Raw genomic sequence first — 16,245 nt, forward strand, 5'->3', positions numbered from 1 at the left:
CCTCAATAGGTCTTTCTCAAACCATAAAGCACTAACCAAGGTTAGAGATAAGGGCCCCTACACAAAAGAGGGCTACTATCCTTCTGGACTGGTGGTTGGGAAAACACTTCTCTTATAGAGGAGGAGCCCTTCGATTACATGATTTATTTCCCGAGGGACGGATCCAACCCAAGCATCAACAATAAACACAAACTACCATGTTCAGGATTTTTTTTCTTTAGATATTATTATATTTAGTATCCTAGTATGCGACATATGCAAACCAAAATTGAAAAAAAAATTCACGCACTGTCCTAGTCATATCAACAAATCAAATCTTTTATTTTCCTGTGTTCTGTCAGCTCTCTTCTTTATACATACATGATTTTTTACTGGTCGTACTCATAGTGTGTACATGTATTTTAAAGTATCAGAAACTCAAATTTTTGTAAAAGAAAGCCTCAATTGTAATAACTTTATTTCCTTTATTCCAACTCAGTTTATTTCATACTTGCTTATCGTTTTCTTTTGAATTTATATCTTTTTCATTAGAAGCACAAAAATATATACTTTTAAAAAAGATTTTATTTATTTATTTCATACAGAGAGGGAGAGCACAAGCAGGGACAGCAGCAGGCACAGGAAGAGGGATGGAGCAGCAGGGAGCCAGCCATGGGCTTGGTCCAAGGATACTGGCATCATGGCCTGAGCCAGAAGCAGACACTTAACCACCTGAGCCACCCAGGCACCCTACAACCTGGTTTTAGAGAGAATTTTTTGGTGGTTGTTTTCAAATAACATAGAGCAGAGAATGTCATTTAAAAAAATATATATGCTCCATCAGGACTCCTGAAACCAAATGCTATGTGTGGAGGTCTTTCAAAATTTCTATGCATTGGAGTGACTGAGGGATAGCTCTGTCTGAAGGTAGAAGGCTGGAGGCTGATATGATGACCTATAAAGTTTTTTTCCACTTCTTGATTCTTGGCAATTCCCAGTAGATACAGGTTTCCTGCTAAGGATTAAGAAGCATGCCCAATTACTTTCTCAGTCCTGATAAAGTTGGAGTTTCAATGTTGAGGGCTAGAAGGGTTTCAGGTGGGTGGTAAGAATGCTTGTTTTCCTGCTTAGTGGATTTGCCATAAGCTTTATACCTATTGTGTTGCCCTATGGTAACTGAAGCCACTGTTGCCATGAAAAAGGATGGCAATTTGAACGAGATTATTTAGAATGCCCATGGAAATCTCTCAGCGGCTCCTTAATGTACCAGATCCTGTATATGTGGCATTGCACATATATCTTCAGTTTCCTTCAACTGAAATGATAAGTGAGAAACTAAATCATAATTTGATGCATTCATCTTTTTTTTTTTTTTGATGGCTTAATCTTAACCTTGGTAAAAGTGCTACACAGGGAACAATTCATAAGAATTACTGAGTGATTATTCTAAAAATATTATTTGAATAGCATTTATATTATTGTTTAAGCAGGTTCCAGAGTCCCAAAACTTTGGATCTAATTTTCAAAATCCAACTTTCTATTTAAAGTAAACCGACACCAAAAATTCTAAATCCAGTCTAATTCAATAGCAAAGATAGCAAAGGGTTCTTTTTCCCAGTGATTTCTCACAATTTGTAAGGTCGATACACGTTGGTTTTACCTGTCACGAATCCTTTGTATCACTTTTACAACACACCACCACTTTTTACGAAAAGTGACTAAAAGAATCTAAAATTGTAAAATTGCACGTGCCTGAGCAGAAAACTCCAACTTTGAGATTTTTCTCCCAGGCGTGCCTAAACCGACCTCTGCTCTTAGCAGGTAAATTGCCAGAGGGTGAAGCCAGTGTCAGCTCAAAGGGAAACCCTGTTGTAGGATTTCTTTTTTCCCCTTAAACTGATCACTTTTTCGGGGGAGTTTCCACTGCATTCTCTGGTCCAAAGTCCTTCCCACCAAATTACTACCTTCCCTACCAATTTGTCCCCCTCCTTTCCAAAAGCCCTTATTGGAAAGAACTTCCTCTCGTGACTGCCCTATTCCATACAGTTCCTATCGCTCCCAGCGCCCCCCATCTCGGAACGGCTTGCCCTCTCCAGCCCAGGATCCAGGTCCCCGAACCACTTGAGCGAAAATTCCCACCCCTCGCCCCTTCTCTGGCGTCCCGCGGCGGCGCTGGGGTGGGGGAGTGGGTTTCCCGGGGTCCCCGGTGTCCTCCTCGCGCCCCCCCCAGAGGTGTGCAGGGGGAGGGGAGCGCGGGTGGGTGGGACCGGGCCGGGTGGGGGAGGGGTGAGGGCGAAGAGGAGGAGGAGGAGGAGTGTGTGTGCGAGCGTGTGTGGCTGGGGGAAGCCATTGCCTGTTTAATAGTTGCTGTTGCTGCACTTCCGCTTCTCTCCCAGCGAGAGAGAGACACGAGTGGCCAGGCCCAGCCGCAGCCGCAGCAGCAGCCGCCGCGGCGGCACGGAGGAGCCAGACACAAAGAGAGGTACGGGGATCCCCCCTGCCGCCCGCCGCCCCCCGGCCGCGTCGCCGGGCCTCAGGGACACCCCTCGCCGCCTCCCCCGACCCGCGCCTCCCGGACCGCCCGGCACGGGGCTGAGGGGGGGCGGAGAGGGGCCGAGGAGCCCCAGGGGTCCGGGGCCCGCCCGCGGGGGATGGGTAGGGACCCCGGGCCGCGTGGGGTGCGGGGGCCGCCCGCGTCGGGGATGGGGGGGCATTGTGGCTCGAACTGTCAGCGCTGCCCCGGGAGCCCCCCACTGGCCGCTGAGGGGGTCGGGAGCGGGGGAGGGGGAGGCGGGGGAGCCCCGTTTCCCCCCCGGGGCGGGGGCCCGCGGGGATTAACCCCTCCGGGGCGGAAGGGCTCATTGTTATTCCTCCGCTGTGGAGGCCGAGCCCCCCCTTCACCCTCGCCCCACCCCCACTAGGGGTGGCTGTCGGGCGTGTGCTCGGGACCCCCGCCCCAGCCGCGCAGCCCTGGCCGGGCGGCCAAGCCACAGGCCTGCGGGGAGAGGCGTCGGGGCGCGGCGCTGGGGGGGGCCTCGGGCCTCGTCGCCCCTGCCCCCCCCGCCGGCCTCTCCCTTCCCCCACCGGGCACCCGCTCCCCGCCTCCGTCCCCCCGTTTCGGCTTCCTCTCTTACTCCTCTCCGCCCCTTCTCTCTTCTCGACCTCGCCAAACTCCACTCCTGGCCCCAGCTGTCTCGCCCTGATCAGTGGCCCCCCGCGACCCCCGGAAAGCCCACTGAAACAGCCCCGAGGCCAGCACTCTTTGCCCCGCCGAGGCGCTTGGCTCCCCCACCCTGCCCTCAGCCTGCTTGGTTTCTCCCCTCCCTGCCCCGAGGGGAGCCCCGGGGGGCGCGGGAGGGGCCTCTAGCTGAGCTCCTTCTGGTTTTCCCACCGCGTCCCCCACTTGGGGCCAAAAATAAACAAGCCGCGTCGGATTTGCTAAAGCCTTAATGGGCCTGAAGACTTGGAAAAGCGAGAGGAGGGCGGTGGGCGGCCGGGTGCACCCCTGGCCAAACCCTTCTGACAGCACCCGAGTTCCTTATTTACACTGACTGCATGGTCTGTGTGTTTGTTTGGTTTCTCTCCCCCTGCAGGGGCTGTTTGCGGGGTGGGGTGGGGGGTTCGCTATGTCGGATGACGATTCGAGGGCCAGCACGAGCTCCTCCTCATCTTCGTCCTCCAACCAGCAAACCGAGAAAGAAGCAAACACCCCCAAGAAGAAGGAGAGTAAAGTCAGCATGAGCAAAAACTCCAAACTCCTCTCTACCAGCGCCAAGAGGTACCGTACTCCACCCCCAACCTCCTAGGCTTCCTATTTTCCGAACTGCCTCTTGCTGCTTCATTTGGTCTGCCTCCCAATGAGGGGTAGCTTGAATGCTCCTCATGGTTTGCGTGCTGTTAAAAATGAAAAAAGGGCTTGGAAAAGCTTTAATTATTTTACTCTATTGCTTCTGGTTTTTCCCTTTTAATAGTTACCCACGTGCAGCTGTTGTGGCTTGCCTCTCTCATTTCTTGCTAAAGTTTGTAAGAATCCTCATTACTTTTATTAGTGACCCCCAAATCTGAATTCAAATTACTTGTCCTGTTAATCACTAGCTTGTGACCCTTCTCAAGGCTGTCATCCCACTTAATTACTAATACCTGCCCAGACAACTCTATCAGAATGAATTCTGTTACCGTCTTGCTTCCTCTTCACCTGTTGCACTGTGATCTTTTTTTTTTGAGTGGAGCTGCATAAACTGCATAAGGAATAACTCCTGTTAGTGGGGTAAAAAATTTAATAGGTGAAAACAGGTGTTTTCCGATGGAACTTAAAGAGACTCTTCTGATTTGGAGAGTTGAGGCAAATGATAAATGATGTAAAATGGGTGTTGTAGGTTGTTTGGGGATTCTCTTTTTCTCTTTAAAAACTTCAATTTTGCTAAATTAAAGGGAGACTCACTTTTTTCATGATACATCCTCTCATATGCTCTAAAAATTTTTCTTTTCCCAAACTGAATTCAAGCAGTGGTTCTTTTTTCTTTACTATTTTCCTCTTAGTCTCTGAAAGAACCTACTTTTTTTTACCTCAAGCATCCTTCATTCAGTAATATTCTCTGATTCTGGGGAAACCCCGTGCCCTTTCATAAATCCTGCTGCTCTCAGGCGGACAGTCATTAAACTTTCAGGTGGCAAACCAGGAAGACAGTAAGGAATACAAATGGTGGGTTAAATAGGGGTATCTTTTTTAAAGGAATGTAAAACAATGTGAGTCTTTAGTTTCCACTGAGTAGTGAGCCTGGAACTCAGAGTCAAAGTTTGTTCTGTCATTTTTCCAGAAATTTGAAAATTTGGTAAAGTGCTTTGGTTATCTAACCATGGGGGGAATGAAGGAGAGATGTTAGCTTTTTTAAAGAATATAGAGGTTTAGAGTTCAATGGCAAGATACCTTCGCAAGATTCTACTTATTTTTGGAGAGGTGGTTTGATGGCACCTCGGCTTCCCAGGAATCCAAACTGGCCCTCATTGATTAGTCCAGAACCTGGCATCTCCCCTGCTCACATTGGATAGGGCTTTCCTTAATCTCCCCAACTCCCTACCCCTCACTACCCTGACCTGCAGTACCTGTGCCCCCAATCCATGCTGGAACAGCTTTGGTACTGACCTGAGTAAGGCAGGATATTTGCTTCAGATTATTAGTATTTTTTGTGTACCAGGATATCACTGGCGCACATGAATATATTTAGGGGTAAAAGCACAGGTGTCGAATATAAAATAGTCTTCCTTTGTGTCAGCAAATTACTGAGGGAGATTTTCATTACACACAATTTGTCCATTTATGCTAAGTAAGTTTAAAAACTTATTTGAAAATTCCTGGGAAAGAGATTAGTAGGTGTACAAAAAATGAAAGGTGGGAAGCTACAAGGGGGTAATTTTACGTATAAAGTTAACATCAGTTTTCGCTCCTTGAATATCTTGTGGAAAGAGTGGCTGTTGGTGTTAAAGCAGAGCTAAGGTTAATAGTGAAGGCAAAAAATGGGAGAGGGGCAGCATATACTGGAAAGAAAAAGGGGGAAATTAATGTTAGTGGGACCCTATTAAAGCTGCTCTGTGAAATACGTGGACTTGGAAGTTGAGTGTTGCTGTGGACTTGGAAAGGGCCCATATACCGGGAGACAGAATAAAAAGCCTGAATTGGTAGACATAAAGTTACTTAACTGCATATTGGAAAGTGGTTTCGTTTGTAGTCCATAGGTAGATGAAAAGCTCCCATTGAGAGTGGTCTGGACAAGAAGAGTTCTGTGAAACGTATGTATGAGTTACTCGTACGAATCTTTTGTCAGTATTACGGAAATTGTGCAAATGTTAGTTGTAGAGATGAAGTGGTTAAAACTGGTAGTATACTTTTTAGGTATTAAAGAAGTAACCACCTTTTCAGTAAATATAGTAGAGGTTGAATTGGCAAGAAGTGAAGTCAATATGTATTTTTATACAAGTTGTGTTCAGGTGGAGGATATTTTTGCGTATGTCCATAGGTCTTAAGGTATAGTCATTCTAACATGCACATAAAGAATCAGGAAACCAGGATTCCAAACTTTTAGTCCAAAATACAGTAATGAGTCAAACAGCCCGGGTGTTTGGGAATGTCTCAAAACTGAAATGCTTATTGGTAGCAAAAGAATTTAGCAAGACACAGATAAGTAGATGTCTGTAAAGGCTGTGATCAAACCGCCTTCTGAAGCTCACCAGATTTGTAGGGGGCAGGAAGTGTCCTCCAATAGGAAGGTCTAAAGAACTTCCCTAATAACCACCCTTAATTTCTCTTTACTTACATATGGAGAAAACAATGCCTTCTGAAACCTACCCATTGCATCTACCCAGCCTATCTTCCCACCCTCAGAGAACCTTCGGAAAGAGAAAAGCAACCATTGTGATTCTGATTGCCTTTAGACAGTGTGTGTGTTTAGTTTTTTACTACCGTTCTACCTCCGTGAGATTTTTTAAAGTTGTACCGTAGCCCTTTGGGGTTTTATGTGATAGGACCAAGAAAGGTTATAACAATAGAAGGCACCATTTAGTAGATGTCACAGGCTTAAAGGTCTCAAACTTTGTCTTATTAATTGATGCTCTAAGCGCCTAGGTAAGCAGAAGACAAAGGCCAGGGTTTGGTGTGAACTGCTTGGTGGCGTCGGCCTAGGAGTGGGGGATGGGGCTCTTTGTGAAGTCCTGGGTTGGTGCAAAGATAGAAAATGGGCCAGGGGCGGGGGGCGGGGGTATTGTCCCTGGTTCTGTGTTCATGCTGAGATGGAGAAGGAAGGGAGCAGATCTAAGAGAATTTAGAGGATACCCAGGAAAAAGCAGGTCCGGAAAGGGGGGGGGGGGCGGCTAGAGTGCGAGCGCTTTGCGGGACCGAGGCTGGGTGCACCTGTGCGGGTCGGCTGCTAGTGTCCGGTCTCGCTGGAGGGGCGGGCGGGAGTGTTGGCGCCCAGGGGTCCGCGCGCGGCGTCAAGGCTGGAGGTCCCAGGGCGCGGTGGAGGCGAGTGGGGGAGTCGCTGTGCGTCCTGGCGCGGGCTCTCGCCACCCCTGGTCCGTAACTTCACCCGCGGGTCTGGCGTGCGCCTCCCGAGTTGTCAGGCGCGCGCGGGCTGGGGGAGGGAAGCCCCGGCAGCCGAGCGGGGGTTCGGCCTTGCGGCCTACGCTGCGCCGGCACCCCGCGACGCGGGGCAGGTCAGTCAGGACCCGAGGGGCCTCGCGGGGAGCGGCCATGTTGGCTTCGTCACTGAGGACGCGGGACGGCCTGGGGAGGGCGCCCTGCCGAGGCGGGGGGGAGGGCATCCGAGGTGCCCGGAGTGTGGGGGGGGTGACCCGGGCGGAGATTGGGGGCGCACCCTTCCCACCCACGCGGCGGCTTGGGTTTCTCCGTCCAGGGAAGACGTGAAGCGCAGAAGTGAGTGTGTCCCGGCACATTCTAATGCAACTTAGAAAACGAGTCCGCAAGCGAAGCTTTACAGTGATTTCCTAAATGGAAAACCCCGAGAAATAGAACTGCCTCAGTGTGCGAGGCAAGACTGGAACCGAAACATTTTAGATAACAGCAGGAGACCCCGGACCGCCAGCTCACTGCCGGTGGGGAAGAAGTTTTTTCCTAAACTATGGGCCTGAAGCTTTTGATGTGTAGCTTCCTTCTCCCTCAGTAGAACCCAGTTATCATGGCAGGCAGTTAGGGTTATCTGCCAGACCTATGCGTTACCGGTGGGAGGCTACCAACGCCTTCATGTTTCTTGTGTTTCTCTCTCACTTCCCTGACTCCAGGATTCAGAAGGAACTGGCAGACATCACTTTAGACCCTCCACCTAACTGCAGGTGAGCTTCCTTTCACAATTTTTTCTTTTTAAAAATCTTCTAATCTTTATCTTGGGTTTTTTTTTGTTGTTGTTGTTGTTGTTATTAAAAACTGCTTTTATTTCATGAATTATTTTGGTGCTAACATCAAGTAACAGGTGAAATTGATTAACCTGGAAGTAATGTTTTGATGAGCCTCTGACAGTTTCAGTGTCAGTGCTGAAGAGAAGTAATGAATTTATCTGGCGTGGACCCTTCACATATATAAAACAGAACTGTGAAATGAATTTAAAGGTGTACATTTGGCCTAATTGTGGACCTTGGATATGTCATTAAGGATTATGTAAAACCTTTTTAGATACTCAGGTACATTTTATTTTAGAAAATTGCTTTGCCATCTTAATCTGTTATTCAAGCTCTCTGTTAAGCTAATAGATCATAGAGTTAAATCACAACAGATTCTCAAGCTTATTTCATTGTATATATAAATTCCGTGTTGGACTTTGGCAGATCAATTCAGGACATAATTTGTGGCTTTGATAGAAAGGTTTCTTAAATTTTATAGATTTAAGCTCTTCCATGTATACATACGTGTGTTTCAGTTTCAAAGCAATTTGATTCCAGCTTTGTGGAGCATTTGCCAATCACTTTATTTTATTTAGAATAATTGTTTTGCCGCTGTTGAGGTAAAAGACTTGGATTTTATTAAGTCAACAGTGAAGTGAGGAAAGAATTAATGTGTTGTAATAGGCCATTTATTTAAGGAAGATTAATTCAAATCTGTTACTCCCCTAATTTAAAAATTAGGTGTAACATTTAACCTAATCCTCAGTTCTCAGGGTTAGCATTGAAATGGGATGCCGCATATCAGAAGTGTTCTCAACTTAAAAGAAGTCAGTAGGAGAAAGTATTCAGTGGCTGTGCGCAGAATTTAAAACAAGCATGTGGAAATAATTCAAGTTGAAAAACTAAATGAAATATTTTGTTTATTAACATTGAACTTTCTAAAGTATGGTTAATGGGTTAAATGGAAACTTTAATATTGCCGTTTGGGTTACATATGTTCTTACTGTTGGTCAGGTGTGGGCTTTTCTTTGGTAAAATTTTGTCCTGTTTTGTAAGGAAAGTTGTTTTGAATTTGAAATGCTCTTAAATTATGGTTTGTAACTGAACCACTTAATTTCTTAAGGATTTCTCTCATGGCTTTTAAGAATTTTTATACTAATGAGAAAGTGGAGAAATAGGCAAGGGTTAGGGCTGTGACATTTTACTTTTTTATTTTAGTGGAATCATTGTTCAGATAGAAGCCTATAGCTTCCCTTGGCTGTGTTGAATCCTTGGGCATTCCCCATGGTAGATGCATGCTGTGTAGTTATTGCTCCTGTTTGGTATCCTGTCTCTTCCAATGTGCCTCTTGTGAGTTCAGACTTAAGCTGATGAAATTATACAGTTTTTAAAGCATCTTTCAAAACTAAGAACATTGATCAAAACCTAATGGTTTTCTTGCAAATATGTGCAGTCAGCTTTAAAATTGTAAACATTTTGAGGGTTTTCATGGGATTAATAATTTTTAAAAAATGGGAAAAGTACATTTAGTTTCACAGCATTTGAGTTGAATTCATGTGTGAGAGATTTGTGCTGCTGAACATGTAGAACTTTTATTCATGGGAAACCCTCTTAATTACCCTTCAAGATAAAACCTGTGAATGTTAGGGGTGCTCTGGTGAAGCACCAAACTGGATGGGTATTGGATGGTTGGTGTGGGGAGACAAACTGTGACATACTTAAATAAAAATTTAAAAAAAAAAAATTCTTGAATTTGGGAGAAGACACTAGGTATCTAATTTGCAAAGAATATATTATGGTGAGTTTTAAGAATAAAGACTGCTTTCTTTTCTTTTTTTTTTTTTTAAAGATTTTATTTATTTATTTGACAGAGAGAAATCACAAGTAGATGGAGAGGCAGGCAGAGAGAGAGAGAGGGAAGCAGGCTCCCTGCTGAGCAGAGAGCCCGATGCGGGACTCGATCCCAGGACCCTGAGATCATGACCTGAGCCGAAGGCAGCGGCTTAACCCACTGAGCCACCCAGGCGCCCCGTAGACTGCTTTATTTTCTGAAAACATTTTTACAGCATGACTTCTTAGGTGATAATGAATTAAAGTTTCTACTTTGTGTTCGTTTACTAGTGTTGCTGACTAAAAGCCATGAGTGGTCATATAGTAGTCCCAATATTTAGCTACCTTAAATAAATTTGGTTTTGTGTTTTTGTGTTGGTACCTTTTGGGATTCAGTTATTAAACATTTTAATGTACATTATTTGAGATGGAAGAGGATAATTTGGGGATACTTTTGAAGTTAAAAATGTATGAATTAAATGACATATTGAATGCATTCATGTTTATTTTTAGTAAATCTTTCTGATGTTACTCAGCATGAGAGCTCCATAGCTTGGTCCTTCTGAAATTGTAATTTCATTAACTATGAATTCTGTTTTGAATGAGTTAAACAATTGACTTTAAATTAACCTATTTATGTATTAATCCTTTGTAGGACTGCCTTTTTTCAATCAGTATTCATCCTGTAGTTTTAAATTTAACCCTGTTACTTTATTAAAATACAACAGTTGGCACAGAGTAACCTCTCAATACACAGTTGATTATTGCAGATCAGTGGAAGAATTGCTTCTCTTGAAGGTGCATTGCTTGCATTCCAGTAATTTTCGCACTTTACTTGGCAAACTTCAAAGTTACTGAACTTAAACTTGTGTGAAATGCAGTTGCTAAATATGTTATAATGTGTGAGCGAGCACATAAAGTTAAATCCTGTGTTGGATCTTGTGTTGAGTAGATTTTTTTTAAAGAATGGGGTGCAGGGGCGCCTGGGTGGCTCAGTGGGTTAAGTCCCTGCCTTCAGCTCAGGTCATGATCTCAGGGTTCTGGTATCCAGAACCTTGCATGGGAGGGGGGGCGTCTCTGCTCAGCGGGGAGCCTGCTTCCCCCCACTCTCTGCTTGCCTCTCGGCCTACTTGTGATCCCCTTCTCTCTGTCAAATTAAAAAAAAAAAAAAAGAACAGAGTGCAGATTATAGTCATTGACCAGTCCGAAGTTTTTTAGGTCAATATTTAAAAATTTTTCTATATTACCACATAAATTCTTTGGTATCTGTTTGGTTCTGTGTGTGTATGCAGATTAAGTAATAGTCTCCCCACTCATGTACTATGTATGCATTTGGTTAGTATTTTCCTTGCATTTTGGCTGTTTGGGGAAAAAAATACTGTCTTAACTACTGTAATGATTTCCTCAAGCATGCTCTATCCTGGATTTTAAAATTATGCCTTTTAGTTAACTTTTTAAAAGTTTTTATTTAAACAAAATGATGCCTTTTAGATACCTGATGAACTCTGGGCCACTAGAGTCAGTTTTGTACCTGTTATTTATAGTCTAGGGCTCAGGCTTTTCTAAATTGTCTAGTTACAGCTATATAACCAATCTGTAGACATGTTTCTATAGATAGTATGTCTGTATGTAATAAATGATATTTTCCCAAATCCTTTAAATTCAGAATTTGTGTAAGGAAATACTAGTATTTTGAGTAAACTATTTATATAGCAACTTGAAACCTAAAAATTCAAATTTTTTTAGAGTTACTCTTTTAGAATAAAATGTCTTTGAGAAGTCATTAAATGTTTCAAGCAAGGTGGAGAATAATAAAAAATAAATTCTTGTTTTATATGACTTGATTTGATAATTATTTTTGTGTTTCTTAAATATGTAAACCCTACTAAACAAATGCGTTTTATTTTTCTGGGAGAACTATAGAATCAGATATAGTTGGTTTTTAAAGTTTTACAGATAAATCTTACTTTTATTTTTTTTTTAAGATTTATTTATTTGAGAGCGAGCAAGTGTGTGTACAAGCATGAGTGGGGCGGGGTGCAACGAGGGAGAGAATCTCAAACAGACTCCTTTCTGAGTGCAGACCTGGACATGGGCTCATCCTACCACCCCGAGATTATGACCTGAGCCAGAATAATACCGAGAGTTGGATGCTCAATCACGAGTCACCCAGGTGCCCCAGCTAAATCTTTTAAATTATCTTTTTAAAGATAATTTAAAGGCTAAAGTGAAGAGCATTTTAAAAACGTAGTGGATTTGTTGAAGAAGTTAAAGTTTTTTTAACCTTTTTCTTATTTACTAAAAGGGCCAACTGACTTGCCTATCACATAGTATTGTAAAAATTCAAATGAGATGAGAGTTTTCTGTATGTGTTAGATGTTGGTATTATTAGAGTTGCTCATTTAGCTCCTTTTATTTGCTCATTTTTAAAATTAACATTATCTTTTATTGCTTGTATTTTATTTTTTTAAAAGATTTTATTTATTTGACACGGAGAGAGATCGCAAGGAGCCAGAGAGGCAGGCAGAGAGGTTGGGGGGGTGGTGATGCAGGCTCCCTGCTGAGGAGAGAGCCCGATGCCAGGCTCTATCCCAGGACCCTGAGATCATGACCTGAGCCAAAGGCAGAGGCTCAACCTACTGAGCCACCCAGGCACCCCTATTGCTTGTATTTTAAATAGTCTTAAGCCATTATACAATAATTGGAGTGAATGTTTTTGAAAACTTGAGATGTAGAAGTTGCGCTGTAAAAAGTGAAAAATCCCCCTCATGATCTCTTCTGATCCTGCTCCTTTACAGAGATGCTCCTAATTTGGAGCTAATTGCACTTTGTGTATATCCTTCTAGATAGTTTCTGTGAATGTACATTTTTTTATTTTTATGGTTTTATAAAATCTGGAATTAGTGGTAATAATAATGAGATGTTAATTTAGAAATCCCAGGCTGCTAAACTTGAAAGGAAAAGAGGCCTTTTCCTTGGAATAGTAAAGGCCTATACATCTTGTCCAAATCTAGCTTGCTTTAAATGGTGGTTTGGGTATAAGAAATGGGCTCAACAGAAGTCCTTTACAAAATCCTGTATCTCACCTGAAAAAAACCTTTTTTGTTTTTCATTAATCTGATGTTACTAAATGCATTAAAGATAAAAATGTGACTTCAACATCTGAACAGTGTTCAGTTTCATAATAATTTTCATTTGGAGAGTTAACAGTGCAGTGTGTTTGCCTTTATGTGCGCAGAGGCAACGTTGAAAAACAGCAATAACCAGGAGGCAGGAGTGTCAATGCAATCAAAGCCCCTAAACGAGGGTCAAGTTCCTGGAAATTAGATCATCATCTAGGGCCTGAGTGGGTAGGAAGGAAGGTAATTTATCCAGAAGTGAATTGCTTACTAAATAAGTAGGAAATCTTGTGACTGTTCTGTTTACTAAAAGACCATGTGTCTGGATTATAAAACTATACTAGTATTGTTCCTCAGAAAGCTAAACAGAATTACCATATGACCCAGCAGTTACACTCCTAGATATATACCGGAAAGGATTGAAAACACGGAGTTGAACAGATTGTTGTCCGTGTTCATAATAGCCCCAAAGAGGAAACAACCCAAGTATCCATCAGCAAATGATTGAATAAACAAAATGTGGTATTTACAATGGAATATTATTTAGCCATGAAAGGGCATGAAGTTCTGATATATGCTACAATGTGACTGAATCTTCAAAAATGTTAACTTAAGTAAAATAAGCCAGATACAGAAGGACAAATATTGTGATTCTAGTAGAATGAAATACCTGGAATAGGTAAATCCATAGAGGCAGAGTATTAGAGGTTTTCAGGGCTATGGAGAGGGCAGAATGGGGGAGTTATTTCTTAATGGGTACAGTTTCTGTTTGGGGTGATTAAAATTTTGGAAATAGTGGTGGTGGTTATACAATATTAGAATGTCATCAAATTTTACATTTAAAAGTGACAAAAATGGCAAATTTTATCACAAAAAAAGATGAAAACCCCTATACCATTGTTGTTGCGGCTTTTTAAAGATTTTTTTTTTTTAAATCAGAGAGAGAGCTCTTGAGCACACAAGTGAGGGGAGGCCAGAGGGGTAGGGAGAAGCGGGCTTCCAGATGATCTGGGAGTCTATTCGGGACAGATCCCAGGACTTGGATACCTGGACCTGAACTAAAGACAGATGCTTAGCTGACTGAGCCACCCAGGCACCCCACATTGTTTAAATGTTAGCAGTATTTTGAGGAAAGATGCTTATAGCTTACAAGGCCACATATCATAATCTTTATGGATTACTGCACAGGATACTAATATTATATTCTTGTCACAAACCTTGAGTGCTGTTACATGTGAAAACTGATGACCTTGAAGGAGTTCATTGTCGAGTAAGGGTGGTAAGAAATGTGTGTATGGTTCTTGAGTAGTACTTGGAAACATGAGTATTATTTGGAAGGTAATGAGTGCACATCACATGTTATGAAGGTTCAGAGCAGTGAGAGATTGCTTGGCCTGGGTGTGAGGAATAGTGTCTGGAGCACTCAGATAAAACTTCCTGGAGGAGATTAGAAGTGGAGTGGGAAGAGCAAGAGACATCTCTGTAGTAGAGGAAAGGCTGAGAGGGCACTATTAGGAAAGAGTGAATAAACCTCTGGCCAGAGTGGGAGGATAACCAGTAAGAGATAAAGGTTGTGCTCTTCAGTGTCAGGCTGAGGCTTTGAGTTTCATTACATAGTTATTGGAGAATCATTGAAACCCTTTTGGGCTGGATGTCTAATCCGGTTAGAACTGAGTATCTGGATAGAGACAAAGCAAGGGTGGAGTGGAGTTTGGTGGGAAGCAGGAGACTTGTAGAGTGCTGCATTCGCCCAGGTGAGAGGCCAGGTGGGCCTGGGGGCAGGTGACAGCCATCAAAGTGGAGAGGAGAGAATGGGAAAGCAGTGGAGTCTAGAGAACTTGGCCACTGATTTAGAGATGTAGGACTTGAAAGGACTCTGGTTCTTTGGGTATTGGGGAAGATGGTGGTGCCATTAAAAGAAGTCAGTAAGGCAGGAAGAGGAATTAGTTTGAGGGAGCAGAGGGATTATAGATAAATCCTCTTTCCAAGGTCTAATTTGTATGGTTTGTTGACCATATAGAGTGTTTAACATATTGTTGTCATGTAGTAGGCTCTCAGTAATATTTGTAGTTCCTTTTTTTTTTTTTTTTTTTTGAGGGAGACAGCGAGCAAGCACACGTGTTGGGGGGGGGTGGTACAGAGGGAAAGGAGAAGCAGATAACCTGCTGAGCAGGGAGCCGGAGTGGCTCCATCCCAGGACCCTGAGATCATGACCTGAGCTGAAATCAGACGCTTAACCAACTGAGCCACCCAATGCCTCAATATTTGCAGTTTGATTTTACATTTAAGTTTATTGTTAATCAGTTATTGAAATCTGACATCTACCTAATCTAATTTTAGATTAGTTTAGACAGATGGATTATAAACGCCTTAAAAGGCAGGGACCCTGGCTTTTCTCCTTGATTTTGATCCTATGTGTTTTTCCCCCCAACTTTTTTATTTTGTAGAATTTCAGAGCTACAGAAAAGTTGAAATGAAGTGCATCCTTCACTCTATCAGCTATTAGAACTTCACCATATACAATATATATCTTCAAGGAATTGCTGTATGCCCATGGCTTTTTTCTTTAAACTCTGTATATTTATTATTTGATAAAGCGAGAGTGTGAGCGTGCACACGCCAGCGTGCAAGCCAGCACAGGCAAGAGGAGCTGCGGAGGGAGAGGGAGAAGGAGGCTCCCTGCTGAGACCAATGTGGAGCTTGTTCCCAAGACCCTGGGATAATGACCTGAGCCCAAGGCAGAAGCTTAACTGACTGAGTCACTCTCTCTTATCTCTGTATGTTTATTTTGTGGGACCATTTGACAGTGTGTTATAGGCATCATGGCACAACTGTGTGTTTAGGGTACATGCATTAAATCTGAGGTGGGCTGGCAGGGATGCTGGGGCTGGACCTGGCTTTGCAGGGGAAGTACACATTAGATTTAAAAGTTTGGTTGGTGGTTGAAGTACTCCTAATTGCCAAGGGGAGGAGGTGAATTGAGAATTGTGCTCTGAGGGGTGTCTACACAAGGATAGGGAGATAATGACCTGGACAGAAGCAAAGTAGGAGGAGAGCTGCAGGCCTTAACGGGAGGTCAAGGAAATTTTTTTGTTGGCCTTTGAAGTGTAGAATTAAGAGTGCTCTGGGGCGCCTGGGTGGCTCAGTGGGTTAAGCCGCTGCCTTCGGCTCAGGTCATGATCTCAGGGTCCTGGGATCGAGTCCCATGTCAGGTTCTCTGCTCAGTGGAGAGCCTGCTTCTCTCTCTCTCTCTCTCTCTCTCTCTGCCTGCCTCTCCACCTACTTGTGATCTCTCTCTGTCAAATAAATAAATAAAAATCTTAAAAAAAAAAAAAGAGTGCTCTGTAGGCTGAGAGGAAGAAGCAAGTAGGAAAAAAAGTGAAAATGCGAGGGAGGGAGTTACTGTAATGTTTTAAAAACACAATTTTAG

General features: G+C 43.4%; 1 protein-coding gene across 1 annotated transcript in view; it reads left to right on the forward strand.

Annotated features, from left to right (window-relative positions):
- The first annotated feature begins 2,297 nt into the window (after positions 1-2,297).
- UBE2E1 (ubiquitin conjugating enzyme E2 E1) overlaps positions 2,298-16,245 on the forward strand; it is an 86,439-nt gene continuing 72,491 nt past the window's right edge. The window contains exons 1-3 of the mRNA XM_044252556.1: positions 2,298-2,461; positions 3,573-3,757; positions 7,771-7,821. Coding sequence (XP_044108491.1) covers positions 3,606-3,757; positions 7,771-7,821 — 203 coding nt within the window. The 5' untranslated portion in view covers positions 2,298-2,461; positions 3,573-3,605. The remainder of the gene's footprint in view (positions 2,462-3,572; positions 3,758-7,770; positions 7,822-16,245) is intronic.

The sequence above is a fragment of the Neovison vison genome, chromosome 6 (assembly GCF_020171115.1).
Source record: "Neovison vison isolate M4711 chromosome 6, ASM_NN_V1, whole genome shotgun sequence".
Classification (NCBI taxonomy): domain Eukaryota; kingdom Metazoa; phylum Chordata; class Mammalia; order Carnivora; family Mustelidae; genus Neogale; species Neogale vison.